At 36.4% G+C, this 27,501-nt stretch overlaps 1 protein-coding gene across 2 annotated transcripts; it reads right to left on the reverse strand.

Moving 5' to 3' along the window:
* Positions 1-1,784: 1,784 nt before the first annotated feature.
* LOC141657484 (putative phospholipid-transporting ATPase 8) lies at positions 1,785-20,347 on the reverse strand. 2 transcript variants are annotated; one of them, XM_074464734.1, is made up of 12 exons: positions 20,026-20,347; positions 19,390-19,468; positions 16,311-17,635; positions 10,554-10,664; positions 10,188-10,464; positions 9,526-9,614; positions 9,327-9,435; positions 9,037-9,246; positions 8,801-8,926; positions 3,814-3,912; positions 3,388-3,579; positions 1,785-2,542 (listed from the first exon to the last, which is right to left on the reverse strand). In XM_074464734.1, exons 2-12 carry the CDS (start codon positions 19,429-19,431, stop codon positions 1,958-1,960), a joined length of 3,165 nt encoding a protein of 1,054 aa, XP_074320835.1. In that variant the 5' UTR covers positions 19,432-19,468; positions 20,026-20,347; the 3' UTR covers positions 1,785-1,957. The 2 variants fall into 2 exon arrangements, with proteins under 2 accessions (XP_074320835.1, XP_074320834.1); XM_074464733.1 differs by lacking the exon at positions 20,026-20,347 and having other exon boundaries at positions 19,390-19,913.
* Between the last annotated feature and the right edge of the window lie 7,154 nt (positions 20,348-27,501).

A 27,501-nucleotide genomic window follows, 5' to 3' on the forward strand; every position in this document is an offset into this window, starting at 1 on the left:
GATCTTACGATTCGATCCTGCGATCCGATCCTACCACCCCTCTTCGATCCAAAGTAGGATCTCGATCCTGACAACATTGATAATTGTAACCGATTGACTGAAAAATTTATATTGGCAAGCAACAAATCAAATTTAATTAAATCCGTAAAAGAACGTGGCTCCTTAAAATTAGCAAAGAAGAGGCCCCACTTTGAATAATTGGCTTTTAACCACAGAGCGACACCTATGCTTTATGGTTGTTGCTTTAATAAATAGGATAAATATAAATATATCTATTAGATACTCCCTCCATACCACACCAATGGTAACATTGAGAATCTTGGTACTATTCATGATCGTAGGGAATTTTTGATATTATTCTTAATCTATTAGATAAAATATAGTCATGTGAGATCTTGTTTAATTTATCGTCATGAATGCTATAAGAATATCAATTTTTTTATAATTTTTAATAATGTATAACTAAAGATATTCACGTTGCAAAACGTGTATCGACAAGTGTGAAAAAGTTAATGTTACCATTGATGTGGTATGGAGGGAGTATAATGAGTAGCAATTGTCCTTATTTTGGGATTTAGGTTGGATGTCGAACTCGGTGCGAAAAAGATGGTGCATTTCCTAGTATGTTATTTGTTCCACATTGAAAAATAATGTTGGTGTGGTGAATATACTACGTATAAATAGTTGAATCGTCCCACATCGGAAGATTTAACATAAGGTGGGTTGATCCTATGATTATAAATAAAAGTTATCTTTAGAACTTGAGTATTAACCCAAAATCTTTTGAGCCTCTTAAGTATTGTGAAAGAGAGCTCTTAAGAGTTTGTATTATTGTCTCTACAATAGTGATTTCCAACTTAAGTTAATTACTCCGTTGCAACGCACGGACGTTCAACCTAGTAAGGTATTAAGTGAAAACAATAGGGTAACTCAAAAACCAAAAGTTGGAATAAGCATGAATTAATCAGAATTTCAAACTTGCCGCGACAACACTAAAACAGAATTAAATTTTCAGAACGGAATTACTTTTTCACATAAAAACTTTAATATTTCACATAGACGTTTTCATTAACTTTCCACATAATATCCTTTTAGCTAAACCTAAACAAATTAAGTTTTTTATGTACTTTTTCCTGTCGAATTTAATTGTTCTAAAAACTTGAGTAATGAATTTGATTTTTCATTTAGTGAATTAATTTTGTTGTTTATCAATTATTAATAAATTTTGTTCAAATTATTAGGGTTTACGTTTATCAATTGGTAACAGTCCATACTTGCTGCAAGTATTGTAAATACAATTATACAGCATGTTTAAAACACTTAATTGGCACTAATTTGGTTCCAAATTGTCGACTTGGTGTAACTATTTTTGTCCCAAAGTACCAAACACTTGATTGGCACAAAATGCATTCAAATGGTGGTGGTAGGGCACACTCCAGAAAACGAGAATGGGAGAGGTTGATTTTTTGGTTCTCTTACTCTTTTCTACCAACAATAATAATAATAATAATAATAATAATAATAATAATAATAATAATGGTAATGGTAATGGTGGTGGACAAGAGTATGTAGTCGGGAGAAAGGGAACGCCGGGGTCGGCTGGTGCATGCTTATCGGAGCATGGGTCGTCAGAGTAAGAGTAAGGTTGAACGGAAGGGGTTTCCAGAGGGAGGTGAAGAGGATAGGTGAAGAAAGGGAGTTGGAAAAAATCAATTGGAGGGAGGAAAGAAAAAATGACAAGGGTATAATCGTAAAAGAGACGTATGAAAGAAAAGTAAAAACCGTTTGTGAAAAAGACAAATGAATTAGACTATATACACAAGTTAGGTACCGGTATATTACTGTCTCACTTCGCTCTACACCATAAGAACAAAAGTTTTTAGTATATACTCCCTCTTTCTCTCTACTCCCTATTTAGTTCCAAACCAAATTGTTGAAATTCATAGCATTCTAAATACTAATGCCTCAATCTCTGATCCCGGCTATCCGATCCATCCCCTGAGCTTGCAAGCAGTAAACTAGTAACATCACCATTTGTATATTGTTTGCCTTCGAGTTGAATAATATCATGAGGCATTGGCCAAAACCGTATTTGGAAAGCTCTGAAAGTGAGATAAGGAAGAAGAGTGGTCACCACAACCAAGAAAATAACCAACCAATATATCGGACTAGGAGCGCAGGCCTCCTCTAGTACGCGATAAGCAGTCTTCGAGAATGTCGGAGGAAAATGCCCATAAATCATCAGGAATATGTACCAGAAAGCGATGCTACCCCAAATGACGACATGTTGTATCCAGGTGAAATAGTTGATTGCGAGCGCCATTTGAGAGTTGACAGACCAAACGACACAACTGTACATAGTCGCTGCAAATACCGAGAAGTCGCCCACTTGGCCATCATGGCGGTAAGCTTGGTTCCACAAGGCGGTCGTGGTGAAGAAAAAGATGATAATGGAGGCCATGAAACCATTAAACATCCAGCCAAGTATCCGGGGCCAACTAAAAAGGATGTTTTGGAGACCCTCTTTGTACAAGAAAGGGTGCTGCAATATCAAAGTCATCAGAGAACAATGTTACTTGGACTCAACTGTCTTGGGGTCAATACTCAATACCATCTGACACAATCTTACTGACCCAAAACTTCTCTTACTATAGATAGAAATGGAGGCTTGGGTGACAAAAATAGAGGAAGACCATATAGCATGATTTTTGACTAAGTATCTCAATCATCTCTCAATTACATTTTAAAGACTCAAAAACATACGAGTATTTTTTTTACTCATATCCTCGTTTTAGCACAAGGTTCGTAGTGTCTCTAATTTGAGGCAGGGCAAGTCCCGACACTTGAATTTGTACTAGGGCCTGACACTAGTGACACTCGTATGCATTGACGGTTCCAGAAAATTTTCTATTTTCTTTCGAGGGACCAATGAAAATGCAAAAGCTATTTTTACATAGTTAAAATTTATTTTATTTCTACCCAAAATGGACAAGATACACAAAACGAAAATTAGTTATTGGTATCCCGTGGACCAGGTATGTAGATCCGCCATTGCTCATACCCTAGACTGAGTAACATAGGGTGAGAGTTTAAGGGCTTGTTTGTATATAAAAATGGAAGGGGAAGGAGGGAAAGGAAGGGGGAGGGAAGGGAGGGGGAGAGTTTTCCCTCCAAGTCCCTGCTCAAGAGATTTTAACTTGCCTTGTAAGAGGGAAATGGAGGGATCCAAATAAGATCCCCTCCAAATCCCTCCACATCAATTTAGATAAGCAAACAAAGGAAATCACATCCCTCCCTTTCCCTCCAAATTCTCCTACCCAAACACACCCTCGAGTTTGACACAGTTAATGGTCATGTGCTTCAAGGAGATTGTCTGTAAAACTGTACCTGGAGGCAATGTCGTACAGAAACATCCTGATCGAATACACCAAGTGCAATAACTGGAAGTGCAGTGAAGAAGACATTGTAGGTTGACATGTACCAATCATTATAAGCAGGCTGAGCAGAGAAGGCAGAATGTGTTTCAAACCAAAAAAGAGTTAACCCAAATGTTATGTTCTTGTAGAAAAAATAGCATATCTGCATGTAAAAGTATAAAATCATTAAAAACAATCTTCAAAATGTCAAACCACACCAACTCTGTTGAAATCTTGAAATCAGGAACCTTCCTATCATAACTCTCCCCTCAAAAGGTACCCAGGAGTTTCTTTACCTTTCTTAACACAACCAAAAAGATAAATGAAGTACAGTAAATAAATTCATACACGGGATAAGAAAATAAGGGAAAAAAAACAAAAAAGTGAGTTAATTTACCATCATTGATATACGCCTATAACACCAGTGCCCATGCAGAAGCAACAAACGTTCCAGAAAGCGAAACTGAGCAATACTGAAATCACTTGACATAGCAGCCTGCAGTGAACATTAAGTCTAAAGTCACAATCGATGTGACTGTGATTCCTCAGTTTTGGGGCAACCGTGTTTGGCATGACAATCAAGCAAATGGGTATGGGATCCTTACTCAGTACTTGCCAATCCGACATTTCTTTTAGCGGAGAAAAAAGTCTTTCATGACAAAAGTAGGAGGGGGCGGATATACGGAGCATATGATATGATTTTTGACAGTTTTTAGCATTGTGTCTCAAAATCTCGAAATTTGACATTAAAACCACTAAATATCTCATATTTAAATTTAACTTCATATTTTGAATATGTGCCCCTGTAGTTGTATAGTTGTATCCTCATTTTACGAGAGAGTCACCGTGTCTAAAATTTGAGTCATGAAGATCCGTCACTTGGATCACACCCATGTCAATATCTATAACGGAGTTTGAGTAGTAGTCACAATTCATGAAATTAAGGCCAATGATGAGCGGCTATGTTACTTCGACTCTTCACTTTTAGGATGAGTAATGGATTCCGTACCCGACACTTCGACTCTTCGCTACTTCTCCTGGAAAGCTGAACTAATGGGGCTCCACCACAAAAGAAGAGGGCATGCATGAAATGGTATCCATAAAAAGTGAAATAATTCAAGTTTAGAAGTGTATTAGTTTTAAACCCGTGCAAAATTGCACGGGTTTGTATTTAGGACGATATGAATGTTTTTTGATGAATATTTTATTTTTACATTTCTATTGTAATTATCTAATAGTTCTATATCACTGATCTACATGTTTAATGTAGATCAGTGATCTAGCTGAAAATGAACATTCTCCACGTAAATAGGATGCGTTAAAACCACAACTACCGGGTGAATGTTCATTTCCGGTTACAGACGGATTAACATCAGTAAAAGTTTCACCATATTCGACACATAGATCTCTCATTAAGGCTCAACAACATGTACTATTTAATTTTAAAAATTATTTAAGTTATTTAATTTATTCGCATTGTTTGTAATAATTAATTTCATTAATTTATGTAATATATTCCCATTATATGTAATTCATTCCCGTAATTATATATAATTTTATTATTAATTATGCAATTTTATTATTAATTATGTAATTCATTCCGATTATATGTAATTTATTTCATTTATTCCGATTTGTAATTCATTCCGATTATATGCAATTAATTTCATTTATTCCGATTGTATGTAATTATTTCATAAATTTTTTTTTAAGACGGAAATTGTCGCATGGTTGTATTGGCAACGATTTGAAGAAATAAATTCTTTGCACACCAACGAACGGGACCCACCATAACCTGAATTTCCAAAAAAAAAAAAATTGTGGAAATGATGTGGCGCATTCTCCATTCAGCATTGTCTTCTAAATTAATAAAGATAAGATTTTTGTTTTGAAAAAGTGTCATACTGCCATGTACCTCTATCCTCATTTTTAAGACATTTTAAGACAGGGTCTTGTGTAAAAGATTGTAGTCACGCCGAGTCAGACTCTTGGATAATTTTGGATATGTACCTAACACTCGTAACTAGAGCTGACAAGCTTGAATCGACCCGAACCTCAGCAACCCCGAGCAACCCCGAGCAACCCCGATCCGACTGAACCCGTGAATATTGCAACCAGAAACCGACCCGAACCCAAGCAAAATATTGCAACCCGTAACCAGACAATAATCAGTAACCCGAGCCTGGGCCCAAACCCGACCCGACAATTATTAAGATTAATATTGATTAAAATGAAAGTGATTTAATGTTCAGTTTAATATGTTTGACTTAATAATGAAGTAACTAAACCAAACAATGGTCGAAAAACTAATTTTAATGATTTAAAATTGAAGTATTTGATGTTTTTGACAGATTTAGTGTTTTTTTATTTATTTAATTTAAAGAAATTAATTTATTTATTTTTCTCTCCTTTATTACACATTTTTTCAACAACCACTTTCTTATAGTTTTTACGGTCCAAGGATCCTTAACTCTATTTCGGTTTTTAAAAATCGCTTTAATCTTTTCTCTCGATTTAAATTTTAAGTTTTTATAAAAGAAAGACGGAATTCGATTTTAAAACCTCTAAGTTCACCTTGACCTTCCATTACATTTTCGTTCTCCCTTTTTGTTTTTCATCTTCCCTTTTTTATTCGCATTTTGAGGCGTGCGTTCACCCATGGACGGTTCGAAAGGATGATTCATGTCAGCCGACCCCAAATCATTTTGGGATTAAGGCTCTGATGTTGTTGTTGTTGTTTAAAATTGAAGTAATGCGATAAAAATGACTAAATCTCATAAGACGATAATGACCCGACCCGATACATCATTTGACCCGAAATGACCCAACCTGTAGTCTGGCCCGATATGACCCAACCCGACTTGACCCGATTGTCCCCTCTATTCGTAACCAAGTCATAGTAAAATAGATGAACGGGTTGGTAATGAGCGGTAACTAAACCGATTAAGGAAAGTGAGCGATTTTCAATGGCAATCATTCACTTCATCCCGTTTTGGATATTTCCATCTAAATTAGTGCATCAAATTCATCACTATTCCCTTATTATACTATCCATATTATCAAACACGTAATTACGGCATAAATTAAGTGACAAATAATTATATTCCTCCTCTCTTCGTAATTATACACTCTTCCCATTTGACATTACAAGGTTTCCTAGGTCACACTTTGACCATATCTTTTTGCATTTATATATTACTAATTTTTGTCTAAAATGTATATTTGTGAAAATATTAATTGTAAATGTAAATCTTTTTGTGTCATAACGGTGGTGAACAGTGCGAAATTCTCATATACACATAATAGTACCCTAGATACACAAATCAGTACTCAAAATAGACAAATTAATTTGTGTATATAGAGTAATATTATGTGTATCTGGGATGCTATTTTGTGTAACCACCCCCAAACCATAATCGTCCATACTCACCGCCACCACACTTTAACCACCACCACCACTGACTAACAACGTACCACTAGTCCACTACCACTACCACTACCACCACCACCGACTATACCACACCACCACCTGCCCATCATTCCCACGACAACCACCACTAATCCTAAAACAAGCACATTATCGCCACTCCCCAAGACAACCACTCACCAAACGACAACAACCAACTACCACAAAAACCTCAAAAATAGCGCACAGCTGTACAGCTCACCAGATCCACCTCATTCGACCCATTCCATCACCAACATATTTGGTCGAAACACAATTAGTGTCGAGTTGGTCGTCAGGGGAGAGGAGGCATAGGGGTGGTCACCGGTGGTTTGCTGAGGGAATCGTTGCTCACCGACGGTGCCGTAAGTGAGGAGATTGGGGATAACAGTAAATAGGAAGTTAGGCCAAGGGAGCGGGATAACAGTCGCCGGCGCCAATGAGGCCGTGTCAAGCCTCCGGCGATGGCAGACCGGCATGTTTGGGTGGTCGGCCTAGTGGCTGATGTTGTGTTGACTGAAGTATAGGGAGTTTAATATGAGTCGCTGATTTCTTCAATCTGGCGGTCACTGATTCTATATATATATCCTCCTCACTTTTCAAGACACTAAGGCCCTGTTCTTTTGGACTTGATTGATTGATTGATTCGATTGATTGATTCGATTCGATTCGATTCGATTCGATTCGATTGATTGATTGATTGATTGATTCGATTGATTGATTCGATTCGATTGATTCGATTGATTCGATTCGATTCGATTCGAGATTGACACATGATTGACTTGATTGATTCTCACTTATTCATGATTTCACTTGGATCCTATAAGTTCACTTTAGATCCTATAAGTTCGATTCGAGATCTTATAAGTTGATTCGAGGAAAAATTATATACGGAGTATTATTTTTAAAAACCGATACAAAAACATTTCATATTAATTATTCGATACACATAATAATTTAAACAAAAAAAAAAACCTTAATAATTTCACCGTGAGTTCACTCATTAATAACACAAATTATTCACTCCCCTCATAAACTCAATACATTTACCACACTCCTCTCCCTCACCTAATTATCACCTCTCCCATTAATCACCTCCTTCATCACCATTGTTCGTTTCACCAAGGTACGTTTTGATCTTATTTAATGTCCAATTTCTGATTTTCGTGCTTCTTTTTACATTAAACGGAATTCTTTATTTCTTAATTATGTATACTTGAAATGTCATTTGGTCAATTGAAGAAAAGATGGAAGGTGTTAAAAAATATGCCCCAAATATCATCTAAGTATCAAATGTCGATCATTGTTTCTACATTCAACTCTATAATTTTATAAGGATGCAAACTCTTGGAATACCTATTATACAACATGGCGTGAACATTCAAGGAACAGTAGATTCGGGCATGTTTGATAAAAAGCGGAAGAAGACCATGAGGTGCGAAACAACATAGTCAAAAACATTTGGCGAGGTTATGGATTCGTTGTCGAGAGTGAGAGTAAGATGAAAGGGATGAGGATTATGATAATATGGAAATTAATGATTAGAAAAAAAGATGTAATATGTGATTTATCTTTTATCGTAATGTAATCGTAGTATAATGTATGAACAACAACAACAACAACAACAACAACAACAACAAAAACAACAACAACAACAACAAAATTAAATTAAATTAAATTAAGTTAAGTTAAATTAAATTAAGTTAATTTAAGTTCGGATCTTATAAGTTCAGTTCAGATCCTATAAGTTCAGTTTAGTTCAGATCATATATTGTGGATAACAATGATGAAAAAGCATTTTTACCAGGAATACCATGATAGAAGTTTCCGTTTTACTCAGTTCTTTTCTGTTGTTAAATAAAAAGTCAAAACTGTTTTAACGGAGGATATTTAACACTTGAGCAAGCATAATAAAGAGTAACAAAATAACAAACTTCACCTGCATCCCTTCAACACCGCTAATCCCTATTCCAATGTTGGCCTCTTGAATCATACCAACATCATTTGCCCCATCACCAATGGCTAGAGTTATTTGCCCTGTTCCCGTTTTCACCAATCTTGTCACCTGCACATCATCTAGTTTAATCAGATTACTTTGAATTTGTAAAAACTGCAGTCGCCAGTTCACTAGAACCTTGTAGAAGCTTATTGTACTCCTCATGAGAAAGAACTTACAAGAGCTTTTTGTTTAGGTGATGAACGGCAGCATATAACAGAGTCACAGCTAGTTGCCAGATCCAGAAATGATTTTTCCAAATCCTTGTTCAGGGCAAAAGCAAGAGATTTTCCATCAATTATCAAACCAAATTCAACCAACGCTCCTCTGGCTAAACTAATCTGAGTCTTGCCATCACTTATTTGCTTTCTAACGCTCTCCAAAGAAGCCTGAGATGAAATCAATTCTGTTAACATTTTATCGTGGAGTTTTGGCCTATAATTTGAGAATCGAAACACAGACTACATACCTTTGCAATGGCCTCCTTGTCTCCATGTTTTTCCAGTGCAACAATTTCTGAAGCATCTAGTGAGATCACAATCTGCTTCATCCCTTGCCTCAACAGGCTACAAGCATACCTGCAAGATTTCATGTCGGTTACTAAAAAGACTGAGATAATATAAAAGATGTCCGATAGAAAAAACACAATAGAGATACTGCCATATTACCCAATATTAATGGCTGTTTCCATCTTATCTCCTGTTAGAACCCACAGCCTGATACCTGCCTGAGCAAGCTTGTCAATGCACTCTGGAACCTGTGACCAGTAAGGCACAAGACTTTACATGGGATTCATAAGTTAAAAAAAGAAGGGAAATTGAAACAATGCAGAAACATCCTGCAATTTTTCTTATCAACTATTTTGTTGGAATGGTGGCAGCAGGAGATCAAAACACAGACTTTACAGGGGATGATAGTTTTGGTATATTTTGGAATGAACCTCTGGAGATACATAGAATGGATTTGGCTCTTTTCTCACAGGAGACGAGGCCTTAAGTTCCTAAATTTTTGTTGTATATGCATCATACAACTCTAACCACTTTTTATTAGGAACAACAAACGAAGCTGAACTACTTATGACTTGTCAACTTTTAATTACGGACTTCTATACCTCAATGCAACAATGTAAGGATTTGAAGCATAGTTTCATGGTTCGGGGATCGGTCGGTGCCAAAGTTCCTTAGCTAATGAGGTCAACAGAATGCATTATTTATTAAACCCAGTAGTGTTTTATGTACTTGAATCCATTTTGGAACCGAATTGAACCCGAACCATGTCAACACCGATTTGGCATGTAATATCAAATTAAAGATACAGTTTACTCATATACCCCTTTTTGCAGTTTATCCTCTACAGCAGTAGCACCCAGAAGGATCAACTCCTTTTCAATTTCTTCAGCAGCTGCCTCCACCAGAGAATCCCGGTCTGCACTCACCGAAGTTTTCGCCTTCAAAAACTCCTCTTCCCACTCCCTATACTCGTTCTCGTTAAGCTCACGAAATGCAAGAATCAAGGTTCTTAAACCTGCCTCTGCATACTTCTTAACGTGAGCCATTGTCTCATCTTCAAATGTCCGCCCTTTTTCAGAAAGTCTTTCAAACATGACGCTGAAAGCATGAAATATGTAAGATACCTCAGCAAATAAAACCTACTACCATTTCTACACCAAGAAATAGAGTGATATGTGATCCCTAACCTGTCCGCGCCTTTGCTAAAGAGAAAAAGCTTATTTTCTTCATTGCGAACAATTACAGACATTCTTTTGCGAGAGCTACTGAATTCTAGCACATGAAGAAGTTCGTAAACCCTGTAAAAACAGGAAACATGTTTATAAGACAGCAATAAAAAAAAGGTTTATTTTCGCAGTATGCTTTTTACTCAATTAAGTACTCTTTTGACATAATTTTCCATCTCATACCCTTGAGGCCTTGACATAAAAAAATTCAATTTTTCCCAATATCAAACCCTAAACAAATCTCCTCTAATTCAACATCTCTATTCAATTATAGATTAATAGTATTAGAAAACAATTATTTCGATACATTATTATAGTTGAATTATCGTCTTAAAGTTTTTTCCCCGGTTTTCGTTTGATTTTTTGACTAAGAAATTAAGGTTTGAGGGATTATAAGTCAATTGCCAGTGATTTGCTCTTGATTGTTTAGCGCTTACCATCATTAGCATATGGATGGATTAATTAGTGTCGCTGACACTCGGTTACGCTGTACATTAATTGACCATGTGTAATTTTATCATTGAATTGATCATTGTTTCAACATCGTGATTTCAATGCAAGTGCTACTAGCCTACAATTGCCCAATTTTCTTAATATTTATCCGTTGTTAATACCAATTGATTGCAATAGACATACTAATTGATTGTGTATTGATTATCGAATGCAAATTCTGTATTCTAATATTCATATTTTCGTAGTATTGTTACTTGTTATTGCATTGACGTAGAATTGATGATGTTGGTGTACTGCAATGAATAGAGAGGAGAGAATGAAGAGTTTTTTTTTGTAAGGTGGGAAATGAAAGGGGTAAAATTGGAATAAGCATACTTAAATGAGTAAAATACGCACTGCAATGAACAATACCCTAAAAAGAACACGAACAATGTGAAATTGAAATAATAAAACTAGCAATATGTCCTCTCCATGTCGTAACCGAACAGCTCAAGAGATGTGAAGTCAGCTCAATAAAATTATGAATAATGGCTTATGCAACAATAACAAAATTACCCAATGCCTCAAAGGCTCCTGCCAATGGTAAGTAAGGGGGTAAGATGTACACAAAATTACACATGTTGAACGAGACACAAAGGCTGTTTTTTGGATGCCCGCCCCACGATGATTATTACACACTTCCACGAATGTCAATAGACAAAGCAAAGCTAACAGAGAAAGAGTAAATAAAGAGGGGTGGAGTCACAAGACTACTTAAAGCACTGTTTTTTTGTCTTTTTAACTTGGGCTGGATAGTCCACAAAAGATAATATATTAATATGGAAAAATATATTCTAAATATAACCATCTAATGTCACTAAAACCATAAACGCATGGACAAAAAATTCAGAGTTCTGCGAAAGAAAAAAATGGTTTCTATGTTTTAATCAAATACCGATTGCATCGGGAAGGAATTGAAATGTAAACTATTCAAGGGCGTTTGCCCCCGATCCAACCTAGGGATCGAATTCTAAATGAATACGAGTTGTGACTAATACCCAAGGGCTACTATCCACTACTAACAGACAGGGGCGGATCCAGCCCATTGGCTATATGGGCTGGAGCCCAACCTGTTTATGGAGAAAAAAGTTATACATAATAACGTGTTAAACTGAATGCAAGGTACTACACTTGGTCTGGTGGTAAAACATGTGTCTACCAATAATTTGTTTGTGAGTTTGAAACCCAGCATAAGGGACTTTTATTTTATTTTTACTATCAAATTTTACATTATGTATTGCAGTACTTGCATTTCTGGCTGTTTGGCCTAGGGGATACACATCTGGCCACCCCAATACTTCATAGTCTGTTTATTTACCTTACATAAATTTATTTTGGGTGTACATTTATTTCACGAGACTCTTTTACTTTTCTTTGTTTACATTATCTCCTCTTTTCCGAGCCTAATATAATTAATAATTTTGTCGAGTCTTATTACTCTTAAGTGATAGTGTTATTTCCCAAAAGATTGATAATATTGAACCTGACTCAAATATCACAAAAACTGATACATAAAATACAATCTCAGCACAATATATCTTTAATGGTTCATCACTGAAATAATTCGAAATAGTTATATATACATATAAGGCTATAAGCTTATTTAGTGCACAAATACTTGAGACTTCAGTAGTATAATGTCAATAAAATCACAAAGTTCATAATTTAAAGTTGACTCAAATATCACGAAAATGACGCTAAAATGTAGTAGTATAAGGTAAAGCATGTTTATAATTATAAATTTCAAGTTACTATAGCATTTTAGAACATTTATTTTTATCAATGAGCAATATTTTCTAGCCCACCGTATACTAAATTCCGGGATCCGCCCTTGCTAAAAGACCATTTTAGCTGAGATAAATCGTGTTGAGACCAATTTCCAACGCTTCAAATTACTTCAAATCAAGCCATAAGCTAAAGCAACATAAGCAAAATAGACAAATTTATGGGCCAATAGCTCATCATTCTACAACTTTGATAATAACCATATGTTCGATCTAGACTCCAAATGGACAACAAGACGCATTTTTGGTAAAGTGGAAAACACCATGACAATGGTGAACAGAGTTTGAAGACCAACATGTCGATGACTAGAGGTTCTATATCCCTTCGCTTCAAAACAATGATATATAGACCATGTACAACTACTATGTAGCACTAAGTAATATATCAGCCAGCAAGCCAGCATGTCCATAACTGACACTGAGTCAAATAAAAAGATAAGCACACGGAGAATGAGTCGGACGCTCAAGAATTCATGCAATATGTCAAGATGATAGCGAGTTTTGGGACATTTGACGGATAAACGATGAACTTTCAAATATCAAACATAAGTCTTATACAGTCTAACAAAAATTATAATTTGAAGATAAGCAAGCTAGACTTAATCCTTAACATGTTGATTCTAATGTCTTTGAACTCTTTCTTCTTCTCCACTTGTCATTTAGTTTGATATACTCCATATAAAAGTATATATCTACATACAATTTACTTCCTCTGACTCACCATAGTCGCCAAATCTCTCTGTTCTGAAATTTTAGCCGTTGTCTTCCCATCTGAATTTTCATGCAACATAGCCTGTATGAATATTATGATGCTATTCTTGCATGTTCGAGGTGAGACTTGGGTTTGTCTTTCTGGAATCACGGATCATTTATAAACTTACTATGTTGGGCTAGGAATGAAGGAGAAGAAAGTTCTTTAGCTTTATGCTTTTGTGGCCACCTTCTGGGTTGTTAGGTCGAAGTAAAAACACTCGTTTTTGTGGGTTGTTTCGTGATATAGATTTCCGTTGGCAGAGGTCAACCAATTGTGGATGTTAAGAGCTCCTATTTGTGGTTTACTCACATGTGAGTGTCCCATATTGGTAAAATGAGGGAGTTCACTACTTTTTAAACCAAGGGGCAACTACTCCTATCACCAATTGGTTTTAGGATGTAGCCTCGATGGGAGGTGTGAAGTAAAAGGTTTTCCTTCAATTTTTTTCCTAAGTTGGAGGGATTTTGTTTCAACATCATTTAGGCTTTTAAGAGGGGAAATGGATCCCTCCCATTCCCTCCCCCTCCGTTTCCCTTTAACCTTATTTACTAACCAAACAAGGGAATTTGTGCAACCAAATTGACAGTGGAGGGAAAGTCAATATTCCCTATTCCTAGAAGAGCAACTCAATTACTCAATGTCGTAAGTTTGAACTCCACTTCCCCTTTCACATAATAATGCACTACTAATCAAATCAGAATGATGTGCAAGCAAGGATCTACAAATTTGGTTTGATTTTCTTCAGACATTAATTTCTACTTATATTTTGAATTTTTTTTTTTTTTTTTTTGTATTTTATATCAAAGTTTTTATAAAAGAAAACTGTTTTTTCTTAATTTTATTACCTATAGGCTTAGCTTGACTTTTGTATTATATTTCACCTCTCATTCGCCTTCTATTCTTCTCTTTCTATATCTGTGTGCCGCACACTCAGTGACTCTTCTAAAGGATGAGTCATGTCCGCCAACCCCAAATCATTTTGGGATTAAGGCTCTGATGTTGTTGTATTATACAAGAGGATTCAATACATAGTATTAGCGTAAATCTCAAGATTTTGGGTTTGAGAAGAAATTTAAAGGACTAGAACCAACAATTTAACACCATAAGGTTTACTATTTAAATTTATTTTCCATGAAATAGAATTGCGCTAGATTTGCTTAACACATACATTTACTATTTATAAAATATACTGTAATGTTCTATGATATATCTTGAAATTATGATAAGATGTAAAATTTATCAACAAATTATGAGACGCATTCACTGCCCCGTTGTTAATATTATTAATTTCACTACAACCCCTGTTAATACTATTATGTTCACTACTCCTCCGATTATTGTTGTTTCTTTTATTACTCCAGTTATTTTTACGGTTAAATACACTATTCCCGTTATAATTTTATCACTCATATATTTAAATAAATAAAATATTTCCTTGTTTTTAGCTAATTTTTCATACTTTCTCCGTTGTTCCTACTATTACTTTCATTACATCTGTAGTGACTTGTGACTACTATTACTTTCACTAGTCCCTCCATTATTATTTCTTTCACTATTCCCGCATTTAATACTGTTAATTTCACTACTCCCATTGTTGCTACTATTACTTTCACTACTTCCGCTACTATTATTGATACTTTTGCCACTCAAATGAGTGATTACTATCAGATTTACAACATCAAATGTTCTTACAATTATTTTCACTAATAACAAAGTTACTTTGCTACTTACACAATTTTATCGGGCTTATATATTAAAATAAATATATCAAATATTTGCATTAAATAATTATGTTACTTAATTTGTCAAATAAATTTTTTCTATCAGTTGGTTATCTAATTGTATTAGAGTTATATATTAAAATAAGTATGAAATATTAGAATAGAATGTCATTTAAGAGCATCATTATTATTATACACTAATTAGAGTACAAAACTAATGAATTATGGAATATTATATCTTTTGGAAATATTGCTTTTATTTCTCTTTATAGTTTCCAAAACCCAACCTACTTTTTATTATATTTGTATGCAAGACAATTAACATCTCTATACATCTAACCTATATAATATATGATTTTTTTAGTATTTATGTAATTACATTGAAGTCCCTTAGTTTCCAAGTTATACTCCCTCCAATTCATCATAATGTTCCCATATCAATATGGCACAATACTTAAGAAAGATGATTATAAAATAATAAAGGACAAATGTGGGGTTGGTGGTAGGAGAGAGAGATGAATTAATAGGAGTTAAATAAGGAGTTGTGGGGCCAAAACATTAAGAAAAGTAATAAAATAGGAGTAAAAGAGTTGTGTGGGGTTTGATTATAGGAGAGAGAAATGAATAAAATAAGAGAAAAAGTTACCAAAAAAAGAAAGGGGAACATTACTTGAATAATCCGTTTTGGGAAATAGGGAACATTATAGCGAATTGGAGGGAGTATATAGTAATAGATTAGATTAGATTAGATAGCTAGTTGTTTTAAGTAGCTTTACACCCATGCCATAATCCTCATTACACACACATCAAAAACAAATGTTTTCTTCATCTTCATAGCTCTAGCAGCTACTATATTATCCATTTCAAATAGACATGTGTCTATGTGACCAAAAATAGCTAAAAATTAAAGAAAAAATCACGCACAAAAAAGGGGAAAAATGTAAACAAGTAATGTATTAAAACACACCTGTCAACCTTATGCCCAGTGTCGTGATCTACCTCATGCAAAGATATGCTCGTCTGAGTCCTTCTAAAAAATTCAAAGCCAAGTTCCCTTGCAGCTATTACAAAAGCTGCTTCATCGGGCGATTCAACTTCATATGAAATTTCACCTGTTTCTTCATGTACATCAGGAATGGCTGTGTGACAGATTGCTAATACTCTGAAAAACAACTGTATTATGTCTGGGTGGCGTTCATTGACCCATCTTCCATTCACAATGCGTTCATCCTTGAAGTTAAAACCTTTAACCGCTCCATCGGAAGGCATGTTATCAGACGAGATTGGTTGCCCTTGTCTTTTTGCCAAAGAGATCTCTACTTCTGTCATCCCTCTGCCATAAGAAGTGCCTGCTATGGAACATTTGACAAATTCCATAGAGTTACATGTCAATGTACCTGTTTTGTCGGATAATATTGTATGAACTTGACCAAGGTCTTCATTCAAATTAGATGTCCGAGCATGAGCTGGTCTGTCAGATTCCTCATAATACATTTCCTGATCCTGGTTTATAAAAATACATTGTAGAACCTTGACAATCTCAATGGATATATACAGTGAGATGGGAATCAAGTAACCATAAAGCATGAGATCAGTCAGCAAATGTAGAAAGGCAGCTACAGATGGTTGCTTCGGGTCATAGAAGATAGGAGTATTATCGGGCCGAAGATACCACCTCGTCAACTTTCCGACTGAGATATCCTGCTCAGTTTTAATGCCAAAGAAGACAGACCCAGTGAAGGCCATTAAAAGCACGATAGCAAAAAGAACGTAAATGACTTTATCTAATCGTGTTTCAATTCTACTTCTCTTTGATGGAGGATCGACCGCATTTTGCATCACTTTTGTGTCATGCCCAGTGAAAATCACCACACCATACACAAATTCGGTATTTCGAAGCTTAGAGTCCCGAAGAAGGAGCTGTTGTGGAGAAAGAGCATACTGCTTTCCATTATAATAAAGAGTCCCAATAAAAGAGTACAGATTTTCGTTAGGGTCCTCACACTTGGTCACTGCTTTAAAATGAGATAAGGACATTTCATCCTGCAAGCTTGATGTCACTTCCAAAGCATGTTTAAGCTTCAGATTAGTTTCTCCATCGAGGTTTGATGTCTCTACATAACAGATCCCATCGTCATAGCTTGATGAAAGAAATAGCAAATCAGCAGGAAAGTATTCATCCTTCTGCACTTTAACTATATCGCCAACTCTGAGCTGTTTCCACTTCGTTTCAACAAAATCTTTATGCATGCTATCGTAGGCCTTAGCAAGTCGATTATTGGCTTCTATGTCCTGCATAAATTTTACAGAGAAAAAAAGGAAAGTATTGAAATACAAGCTATCTGTGAAAAGGCTAATCACATTGCAACCAACAGTACATTGATTTTTCGGGCCGCAACACAACTGGAAACCATTAAAGATACAGAGCTTCACACCTAAATAACGAAGTATAAGTGTATAATATAAACTGAACATTAAAACATTTGAGGAAAGCCAGACATTTAATAGTCAGAACATTCAACAAGAAACAGAGAGCAAGATTCTCCTGGAGTAGCCTAACAAAAGAAAATAGTCACTTAATAGCTCCATGCTTCTAGCATGCATTAATGGATCCAGGTCTGTACGTAGCGGTAAAGAAGCATAAGCAAAATAATCAAAAGATTTAGATACCAAAATTTTATGTTCAGTAATCCACGGCTAGAAAAGGTATGAGCAGATAACTAAACCCAGAAAGATCAGCCACTGAGAATCTCGTCCAACTCTCAGGACAGAAAACCACGGCTTTGGTTTGATCTGTGTTTTTCATTATTCAATCCTAGGTTTGTGAATGATAACTTCCAGTTAACGTCATATGCAGACAATGCAGTCATCAATTTTTTTGCAGAGAATAAACTTGCAAACGAAGGTTATTGCAAAACGGAGCATCCAAAATTGCATGAAATGTGTCCACAATCATCTTTCTCACGTTTTAGGTATCCAGACCCATGTCATCATTGTAGATGCTTAACCAAACAGCATTCGATGATTATTTCATGTTATGATAATATTGCCTTATTAGTTCTTCCATGATTAAAAAACAAAAAATAAAAGGAAAATTAAAGATAGGAGTCCCACAAAATTTCCCAGTTTTGTGCTTTAAATCTAAAACTTACAGAAAGAGGAGAAAAACACTCAAAATTAGTCAAAGCTAGTGACCATTGCCATATTTTTATACCATTATGTTATATGTACCACGACTTACCTAGTCACAAAAGATAAACACTAACAGTAATAACACCATTCACAAATCACAAATGATCCTAAGAAGCAGAACCAATCATGGATAGTGGCACAAAGAGAAAATTGGTAACTACAAAAAAGCTATGAGATTTAACTGCCGAAGTCAAGGTACGTATCTATATCACATCAGACATGTTCTTGTTGATGCATGAGACCTTTTGCTTATCACATTAATTATCTAAATGGCTGTCATCTAGAAACTCTATTTTAGAAGTATATATATATTTATAAGCTGTTGGAGAAGTTGGTGATTACAATGAATCAGAAAATAACAATCAAAAACATTTCATCTCGAAAATATACTCTCTGTTTATCCCCTCTATAAACTGCGTCAACTCTAACAGTTCTTGTGGTTGAGGCATTCTGGTTACAGGTTTATTGTTGTACGCCTATCCAGCTATGAAGGAGTTGATGATACTAACCAGATGCTGTGGGACGGTATGCCGTATCACAAGCGTAGGGACAGGTCATAAAACAACAATGAATGCTCAGGTCTACATAGTGAGAACGTTGATAGAAACGCAGCCAAAGCTACCATAGGCAAGACTTCCTATGGATAAAGTATAAACTTTGACCAATTGGAAGGAAGAAGATAACAATTCACTACGCAAAATATGTGCACCTCTGTCAACATTGAGTAACGCAAAGCTTAATCCTCTGATGTCGTCCTTATCAAATTGATCGCAGAATGCATAATTAAAACTAAACTAAATGTCATGGAGAATATCTCAAAACAGCTCAGCTCAAGATTAGACTAGTCTAATTACCTGATATTTGCGGCGCCAATCTTCAACAGCCTCTTTAGCCATGGTAGCAGCAATGACGAAAGCCAAAGGAAAAGCAATACTAACAGCAGCATAAGGAGCCAAAGGAGTAAAAGATACAAAAGCTACAGTTAGAAAATACAAGTTGGCAACTCTCCTAAATTGCTCAAACAATGATTTAGGTATGAAATTAAAAGGTGTGTATTTAGTAGTAGAAACATAATTCCCTCTGTAATTCAACTGAAGGGCTTCGGGATTATCTGGATCATTACAATGCACAACTCTTTCATATCCCCTTTGACCAATATTCGCATGTTCATCTTCGTTTATATCTGGTTTTATACAGGCTGCAAATGAGTATAATTTGCTCCTTAATACATCCCTTTTCCTTCTTCTTCCTTCCTTCATACTTGATATTCGAAATTTCAGATCAAACCCAGGAATTTGAATTTGATGCGGAGAAGACTTGTAAATTGAACATAATATAGTATATGAATTTAATAATGTCGGTCAAGTATACTGGTAGCCCACTAAAGCTAAAATTTTACTGGAAAATGACAAAGTAAACAACAAATGGGTACCAAATCTATTAAAAAAGGCAGCAGCTAAGGGGATTGGGTTTTGAGGGAAATTCCTTACGTTGGGAACAAGTAGACGGAGAATATCCCTTTCTTACGTTGTTCATACACTTGACCGGCTAAAGTCGTATGCCGCGAATCATACTAGATACGACTTGCATCAATACTATTCAATCCTTGTAGATTGTTTCTTTGGGATGAATTCAAGTTATTGATTACTGATTGTATCCTTGTAGATTGTTTCAGAGCTGTCGATTTATTAGTATTTTGATTGATGTAGGAACAAGTATTGCCGCTTCAACTCTTGAGACAATAGTGGTGTCACTCACTCAAGGACTCGAGCTAAATCGTTTAGTGGATCATACGTTCGGCTACACCGCTACGCTCTTTTGTGGGTGCTACAATCTCCATTTTACCCACGACACTGTTAGTAGACCTGGCGAAACCAACTCAACACGATTGACCTGTAACAATTCAGAAATTAAGGAAAGAGAGAGTACGGAATGTGAGAAAATAATGAGAGTTGAACAAAGAACCTTGGGATAAGTGTGATAATTATACAGAAACGTATACGGTAGACAAGCATGTGAGGCGAGAGAGTGTGCATGAAAATCGGTGATGAGACTTGAGGAAAGGAGAGAGTGAGGCGAATTTCGGGGACGAAGTTCATTTTAAGGAGGGGAAGATTGTAATACCCCATATTTTATAATTATATATAATATTATATTTCTACGAGTTATGAATGAGACGGAATAATAATAATAATAATAATAATAATAATAATAATAATAATAATAATAATAATAATAATAATAATAATAATAATAATAATAATAATAGTAAGCGGATCCAGAAATTCTCTGTTTCTCAGGATGCAGTGGCTCGCGCGGCCGTTTACATTTTTACTAGACTTAGCTTTGTTATCGCTAAGGGAGTGGGGGCCCAGATTGTATCTCGGTTGCCCACTAATTTCTTGTAAACTTTTATTTTTCTTGGGACAGGGGGTGTGATGTGTGCGTTGACTTGACAGGTTCTTCTCCTTTGACTCAGACTGGGATGACGGATTTTGTGCCTAGTCGGGTTGTCGCTGATGCTGCTCAACAAAAGTGTGCTAAGTATGGGGATTTGTGCGCGGCAGCGGGTTATGGTTTCCTTCCTTTCTCTTTCTCTTCACTTGGGGAGCTGGGTTCGGATGCTGTTGCCTTACTCAAGCGGATCCAGAAATTCTCGGTATCTCAGGATGCGGGGGCTCGGGTGGCCGCTTACATTTGTACTAGACTTAGCTTTGTTGTTGCTAAGGGTGTGGGAGCCCAGATTGTCTCTCGGCTCCCCACAAATTTCATGTAAACTTTTATTTTTCTTTTAATGAAAGTTGCGCACCTCCTTTAAAAAAAAAAAAAAATAAAAAAAAAAAAAAAATAATAATAATAATAATAATAATAATAATAATTATATTATTATTATTATTATTATTATTATTATTATTATTATTATTATTATTATTATTATTATTATTATTATTATTATTATTATTATTATATGATGGTAATGATAATAATAAGTTATAATGATAATAATAATAATACGTAATACGTTACACGTACATATATACGTATATTACCTTATATATACCCCTCACCTTATCCACTTAATATCTCACAAAATCCACCACCAAATCTTAGAGAGAAAGAGCGACTAGAAGAAAGTGTAGATTTTGTCCCTCCGCCTCGAAATCGTAAGGTGCCGATTTTATGGAGGAGCGCATTTGTATCCGTTTGCTTGCTTATTTGACGGGATTGCTAAAAGGTAGGTTTATCCTACTCAGTTTCATTATTGTGTCTATTTGTTAAATGAGTCATTTGTCATTAATTGCATTGAGTGAGTCGGTAATTAGCATCTTGTGTGATATTGTAACACCTCCACATACCAAGGTGCCTTACCAAGGACCACCCTAACATGTGAAAATGCTACCATCTCGGTTGTCCGAGGTAAGTATATAAAAAATAACAATTCAAGAATAATTATTAAAGTATAAAGTTTAGTGATTACATCGTCTCAACTGAAAACCAAAGTAAGAGTATATAAGTCTCAATACATCCAAAACAAAGTATCTAAACTCATGACAACGGAAGCTAGACTCAAAGTGATGACAACCCATCTTTGTCCTCGCACCTAAATGTAATCATCACCTGTCACCATCTGCTCACCATCTCCGAATGGATCACTACAGTTTAACAAAACACTATGGGGTCAGTCAACTGAATAATCAAGATAAGCTAATCGCAAAGAAACAACCAAAGCAAACAACTGAACAACCATTCTCCAACTCCAATCATATCACATATCCGCCTACACACTTAAGTGTGTAGCCCTGCCAGATTACCCGTCGCGACAGGTAATCCTCACCGTCAGTGAGGGACCACAGCCATGCCCACCTAAGCCCCGCTCATCGTAACGAGCAACAACCCATGTCCATTAATGTGCACATCCCTCTTTGTGACGGGTACCACATGGGGCGAATCAAGGGCGTGAAGCCATTCCCGAAAATGACTCCACTCAGCCGAGGACGCACCTCGCAAACATAGACAAACAACAACAATCCCAACAACCAAGAAAGACAATGCCAACAACGATATTAATCATGCCAATACCACAATAAACCATCTTAAATAAATTAAACAGACAACTGAGTAGGGAAACTTTACCTTATCACTGATCCGACTCACGAGTATACAGCGGAAGCTAGAAACGTTCCTCTACGAATCCTTCACCTAACAATAATCACAACAATCTAATCACAAACATGTGTAGATACCTCGTTTCTGCACCTCCCGTCAAACACCCAGTGATGATTGGGCCGCATGTTTAGCATATGTCGCGATTTTATGACGTTTCATAAATTGGTTAATAAACGGTAATTCATACCCTTGTGTCTACCCATTGGTTGTCATCTAGGTGTCATTACGGTCGTTTTGGCATTAATTAGAGTACATTTGGAGTCCGGGTAAAAAACCGTCTTCATTTCTTAAAACCGTCAAATCACGAGTCAAAAGCAATGTGCTTGTCCACCTAAGGTTAGGATGTCATAAAATGTCATGAGTATTCTCATTTTGAGTCTCATATAACTTCTTTGGGCTAAACTTAAAGTTTACATTACAAAATGTGCATTTCATTTAGCTAAAATGATAACCCGACCTTTAGGCCCATTTTACAAGGTGATAAAGACTTTTTTGGGTCAGGCCTATTTCACAGAAAGTTCTAGATCTTTCTCTTAGCTTTCCAACGCCACTGAAATCACCTTATCCGAGTCTTGTAGAGAAAGTTATACCTAAAATACGACAGGCTGTCAAACGCGTTTTCTATGCGCAGAAGGAACCTACCCGGGAAAAGACGCAGTGAGGGCTGCGCCTCTTCCAAGGAACGCAACACCTGTTGTGCCTTTTCTCAGAGTTTTCTTTTTGTCCAAGTTTCCGTGTTCAATCTAAGTCGGTTGTTTCCGAATCTTTCCTTCCGTAACCCTAATTAATTCCGTGATTAGTATAAATAGGGAGCTTCGTTCCTCATATTTCTCACGTGAGTGTCCGCCCTTCTCTTCTCCCTTTGCATTCTAAGACCACGCTCTTGCTTTTTGGCGTCTACGTGCTTGAACTTTCGACCACGTAAGCTCGGATCCTTCTGAGTACCAGCCTCGTTTTGCATGACCGACCAATTTGACCAACTCCACATCAATCAACTTAATCAATCTTGTTTAACTTCCTCTTAGAGGGCACTTTCGTCGTACATTCGAGTCGAGCATCACTAAACGTTAAATTAGTTAATCTCGTTTCGTCAAACGTGTAAGTCTGAGGGTGTAAATCCCATATTTTGTTATTGTACTTTATTTTTGTAATCATTATTGTAAGGTTTACGTCGAAAACATATTCAAAACCGATTTATAAAACCTTTATTCAAACCCTTTTTAAGGATTAACGGGAGACAGATGTCGAGAAGGAACACAGCAACTGCTGCGCCTCTTCGAAGGGACGCATCACCTGCTGCGCCTCTTCCTGAGGCTGCCGCAGTTCCTGCTTTCCTTCTTCTTCCTTCGTCTTTTGTTTAATTCGTTTGTGCTTCCTTGTTTCGTCTTTGTTTGTTCTTATTTCCTTGACATGATAATTTAACATATAATTCGTTATTAATTTATCATATTTAAATTCCTGACTTAAATCTCTTGTAATTAATATTTGCGGGTTTTCGTCATTAAATCAAATCCGGGTTTTAGAGATTCGATTCATCAATATCAAGTATCTGAAATTCATTTTTTGTATATTTTCATCTGTTAATTATCATCATCGTCATAATCAATAATTTAGTTTAGCATTAATAACCTAATTAACCTATTTAATTTACTTCATTATTAGCCTTGTAATTAATCTTGTAATTAATTCGTTCCAATTAGTTTCATCTCATGTTTTATCGTTTTTTATGACCAATTCACATGTAAATAATTTATTAAACCACTTCTATCCGAGTCAAATATCAATAATCGAGCATTTAATTAATCAATGAATATTAACAACATGCAGTTCCGGCTTCACAGCCAGAACTCACCTCAGGAACAGACGCAGTGACCACTACTCCTCTTCCAAGGGACGCAGCTCTGCTGCGCCTGTTCCGAGTTGATTTCTGTTTCTGAACTTCCGTTATTGCTTTGACCTAATTCGTTAGTTTACATATTAATTGACTATTAATCGTAATATCACTATTAATCTATCCGTTTTCTAAACCTTAATTTATTTTCCTTTCCTTTTCCCAAAACATCCGTTTTAAATGTATTTTCGACGTAGATCAATCAAACCAATGTAATTATTGTATTTCATTGTATTCTTTATTATCGTTTGTTTGTATGTTTTCACATGTAATCAACCTTAAATCCCTACTTCGACCTAATTGTATGCTAAATTACATGCCCACCGACTTAGTTAATTCTCACATGCTAGGATTAATTTATTGGATGTTGCATTGCATGCATATAATCGACAACATATCGAGTATAGATGATTTTCCCTAATCATTAGTAGAGGCCGCTATCGAGGCGGACGGGATTAGGTGTTCGATCAAAAGAGCTTCCTAATACGTACCCTCACCCCTTACTCCAGATCTCTGTGAACATCCGTGTTCATTGGCATCCACGAGAGTCATTCTAGACATAGAATGCTAAGGGTAACGAGTTCTTGGTGTCTATGTCACTACTTTGTGTCTTGACATGACGCGAGGTATTCAAACGGTTTCCAATTTTCCACAATAAATTGGCGGCGACTCCACAAATGCAAACGCTTGTTTCCCAAGCGACCCCGTGGGCCCCCCGTGTCCACAGTTTGGCGACTCCGCTGGGGAGTAATACACTTACGTGTTGCCAAGGGTGAAACTTGAACAAGGTTAGGGAATGGTGTTTATACGAGACAGTTGTCGGTTTTCATAACTCGGTCTTCCTAGATCGTTTTATTCGGCCTTCCTTGGCCCAACCCAACCCATTCGACCAATCGTCCCGTCTGGACGGTCCAAATTCTTATCTGGGCCTAAGGATGGATAGCGATTGACGTCAACCATACCATGATGCTTACTCCTGTTTGTATCAAGGGCTTTCACTACTCGAGGGAATGGACTAGGAATCAGCCTTACTCCTGTTTGGTACGAGCCTCTCCACAGACCCCGGGTTTGATTGCTCGGTATGGCAACCCACCCTTTAAACCAAAACCCTTTTAAATGCACTCAGCATACCGTTATAATGCCTGTATGAATGCTTGTATCATATGTGATCACCATTTTGTAAACAAAACCATGACGAAATTTCTGTAAAATTAAAAATCCTTTTCAAAATGTAAACATTCTCAAAGTAGCGCAAAATAAGCCGAAACTCTGTCCAAATGTCGAGTCAAACTTCGGGGCTAATACCCATTTCAAAACCAGTACAAAAAATAACAAAAAAAAAAAAAGCAAAAAAAAAAAAAACGTAAAAAAAAAGAAGCAAAAAAAAAAAAAAGCAAAAAAAAAACGTTTTAATCAAAATATTTTCCAACCATGTAAATGTAAATATGTAAATTCAATTGGGTTAAGTTAGAGTCAAAATTCAAACCGACTATGTCCTAGTCGAAACTCTGTCGAGTCATGAACCCGTCTTCCTTTACATTTTGGGTCTTTTCAAAATTCAAGTCAAGTCCTAAGGCGTCACGCCGTCATTTTGGACCCCCTACCCCAATTCAGTTAGGATCTAAACACTCGAGTCACACGTTTCGAGGCTCAACACACGAGTCTCAATGGGCCTCATATTTGAGTCTAAACTACAACAGTCTTCTTAACACCTATAAGCAAACCTCGAGTCTAGAATCAACATGTGTCATCAATCCCGTCAATAAGGTTAATCATATGAGGGTCACTCCGTCAAAGTTAACACTCGAGTCTAAAATTACAGTCAAGCACCGTGAATTCAAACACGAGAAGTCGCTCACGACATTTCACGAATTTACAAGTCAAGTCTAGATTTGTCATCTTGTCCCTTCCTTTGTATTTTGCCTTAGTATGCGTAATCCCATGTCGAATCGAGTTGTAATGCACGTCATTTCTGTCGAACATGAATCCAGCAAGTTCCGTCAATCAGCAAGGCCACGAAGCAGCTCAAGCCACAATCATCGTGTCTCTCCAAGACATTTATACCATGGTCCTGCGAGTTCAAGCTACAGTGGAAAATTTGAGCATTCACGTCCTCACCCTTGAAAATGGGATGGTGGAAAGGAACACGCCACCTAGAGAAGCCTCCAGTATGATTGAAGGGGGCAAGCTTCCAGTGCCACTTTCTGTTGAGCAATTCGAGAAAATCAACCCTCTTGGGTTTAGTATCATTAAACATGACCATGAATCGTCTCTAGACTATTCTCATCTACTCGATCCTTATGACGACGGAGATATCAATGTGCTTGAAGACGGCGATATCCAAATTAAAATGGAATGCTCATGCTTTCCATTGCCTTCAACAGCAAATTTTCCAAAATAGAGGGAGTTATTGATAGCCTAAACTCTCGGCTTTCCAACATGGAGAACCAGTTTGCTGAAATGGATAAGAAGCTTGATGCCCAACCTCTCAAAATGAAAAGTGTCTAGACAAACCCTCAACCTGACAGTCCTAAAGAGAAAGCAAAAAGTGAGCAATCTATTCCTAGTTCTTCTCATCCGGGAACCAAAATCAACAAAGACAACCTCATGGAGCCTTCGTCAAAGAAACCTAAAAACTCTTCAAGGTCATTCACAAAGGCTTCCGAGAAGAAGGATACGCCTCCTAGGAAATTTACCAACATTGGTATTACATACAACGATGCCCTTCAGAGGCTCATGGGGTGACGAATGTTGAAGCCAATCGGTCCTACACCAGATCCAGAAAAGAAGTCTAGATTATGGGATAGTAATGCCCATTGCCAGTATCATAGAGGCAAAGGGCATGATACAGAGAAATGTTTCAAATTAAAACATGTCATTCAGGATATGATCGAAAGCGGGAAGTTGT

This window comes from Silene latifolia, chromosome 5 (genome assembly GCF_048544455.1).
Source record: "Silene latifolia isolate original U9 population chromosome 5, ASM4854445v1, whole genome shotgun sequence".
Lineage (NCBI taxonomy): Eukaryota > Viridiplantae > Streptophyta > Magnoliopsida > Caryophyllales > Caryophyllaceae > Silene > Silene latifolia.